The sequence below is a fragment of the Arachis ipaensis genome, chromosome B8 (genome assembly GCF_059453495.1).
Source record: "Arachis ipaensis isolate K30076 ecotype BB chromosome B8, ASM5945349v1, whole genome shotgun sequence".
Taxonomy (NCBI): Eukaryota; Viridiplantae; Streptophyta; class Magnoliopsida; order Fabales; family Fabaceae; genus Arachis; species Arachis ipaensis.
In genome coordinates, this window is record NC_142443.1 from 9,158,407 (window position 1) to 9,160,508 (window position 2,102).

The following is a 2,102-nucleotide window of genomic DNA, read 5'->3' on the forward strand; positions in this document are numbered from 1 at the left end:
TTATCTATCCTTCCTATAGATGATGGGTGTGATTTTTCTGGCAATCCACTCGAAAAACCTTCCCCTAATACCCCTGTAATGTCCACAGATTCCTCTTCGACCTCACTGCTCCTCCAACCGTTCCTGTAGGTGAAGCGTTTGATTTTTCCGGCGACCCACTCGCAAAACCTTCCCCCAAAAACCGCTTTAATGTCCACAGCCTCTTTTTCTACCTCATTTTTCTGATTTTTTCAGTGACTCATCGTTAGTGAATCGACTTTTTCGAACCCCATCGAAGATCCTGCCTACTGCTTCTTCGTCTAGGGTTACGCGGGTGTCCTTTATTGTGACTCACAGGCAGAGTGAAGTATTTACGAAACCGTTGAAGAACGTAACTCATCCCCTAGGCGGAAAAGGTTCCGGCGACCCACGAGGAAAACCCTCTCGAAAAACCATTGTAAGGCCTACTGTTTCTTCCTGTAGCTAATTCGTTTGTTTCAGTTGTCAATTTTAACAACCAAATTTGCATGATTTGTTCTATTATTAACTTTCTTTAATAACCGTTCATCGAAGTAGATTGTTTCAATTTTGAATGCAATAGTTGAGAATATTTTTTCATGGTTGTGTTTAATGTTAATCAGATTGATGGCCAGTGATGCATGCTCCTCAAACACGAGACGAGGCATAGTCAAAGCCGGCGGACAACAGGAACTGATAGCTGGATATGCAAGTTCAATTTCGCTGCAACCTGGGGATGTAAAAGATGGTGTGGCCCCAAAATACTTCTGCGAAAAATATGCCATCTGTTACATGTCTAAGACAGACACTAACCCGAATAGGCTATTTTTTGGATGCCCATTGTTAAAGGTAAGCACGCAATTCTTCATGTATGATCACTAAGTTTATGCTAAATTTTGGTTGATTTTGAATTTTTGGAATGGAGGTTTAGAATATAGATTTTGGTTATTTTCCCTAGCTCAAGTTGTTATGGATGTGATTTTGAATTGTTTGGAATGGCATGCCTATTGGTTATGAAAATGATTTGATTTTGTAAGCGATTTGCTGTTAAATTGGGTTGATATTGTATATAATTTGATATTGGTGCTGGTTAATTTTGAAGAATGATTGAGGCATGAATTGACATAGAACCTGATATGATATAAAAAAATTGCTTTAAAATTTGAAAGGATTTTTAAAATTTAGCCTTTAGGGATTATTTACAGTCACATATGTGGATCAGATTAAATTGGAGTGCTTTGTACAACCATACATTCATTGTGTTCTATTTGATTTAGGTGACAGAAGCACATTGCAAATTCTTTTTCTGGGTTGATGACCACATTGTAAGGGTCAGAGAGGGGGAGGCTACAAGGGGATCGAGTGATGGGAAGCAGAATCATGTTGAAGAACATTTGGGAATGGATAACCTGATAGCACATGTAGAGGAAAGAATAATAAACCTAGAGAAGCTACTGAACAGGAAAAGTATACAAGGAGAGTTGAGGAAGAAGACTAGAGAAGCAGCTGCAAGAGAGAAAGAGGCTTCATCTACAAAGTCTAACCATTAGATCAAAACCGGAACCTGAAGCACCTCTATTAGGTTGAGAAACTTAAGAATAATTTCCTTCTTTCAGAATTTTTCTGCTAGAATGTAGACACACAATTGCTTGAAGTTGTTAAAGCAAAAATTGTCGATGTCGTTTATTTGATATGGGCAACATGGTTGGAATTTGATTATGTTTTACCTATAGATACGTATATGTTTTATGGTATTTATTTTTGTGACTTAGTTATCAAAGTTCCCTACTAATTTCAGTAGCATATTAAGGCTAATATGTTGTAGTAAGTCAGCCTGAATACCAGAAAATAGAAACATTTTTATTAGTGAAACGAATGCTTAAGATTGCAGTCATGTTATAACTCAATCTTCGGCAATTCTGTAAGAGTAGGAAGGAGAAGGGCATGACAATATACACCGATGATTTGGTGACTTCCATGACAAATCATGCAGCCACCACAATAGATAATTGACAAGATCTGTTTTTCTTCTTATATACTAGTGTGCAGCATAAATTTTAAGTTGTGAGAGAATGAAGAAGCTGAAAGTAAACTAGAATGTTATG

The 2,102-nt window shown here is 37.3% G+C and overlaps 1 protein-coding gene across 1 annotated transcript; it reads left to right on the forward strand.

The window, feature by feature from the left end:
• Positions 1–624: 624 nt before the first annotated feature.
• On the forward strand, positions 625–1,547 carry LOC148547137 (uncharacterized). The gene is made up of 2 exons (XM_088495315.1): positions 625–846; positions 1,275–1,547. Exons 1-2 carry the CDS (start codon positions 625–627, stop codon positions 1,545–1,547), a joined length of 495 nt encoding a protein of 164 aa, XP_088351441.1.
• The last annotated feature ends 555 nt before the right edge of the window (positions 1,548–2,102 follow it).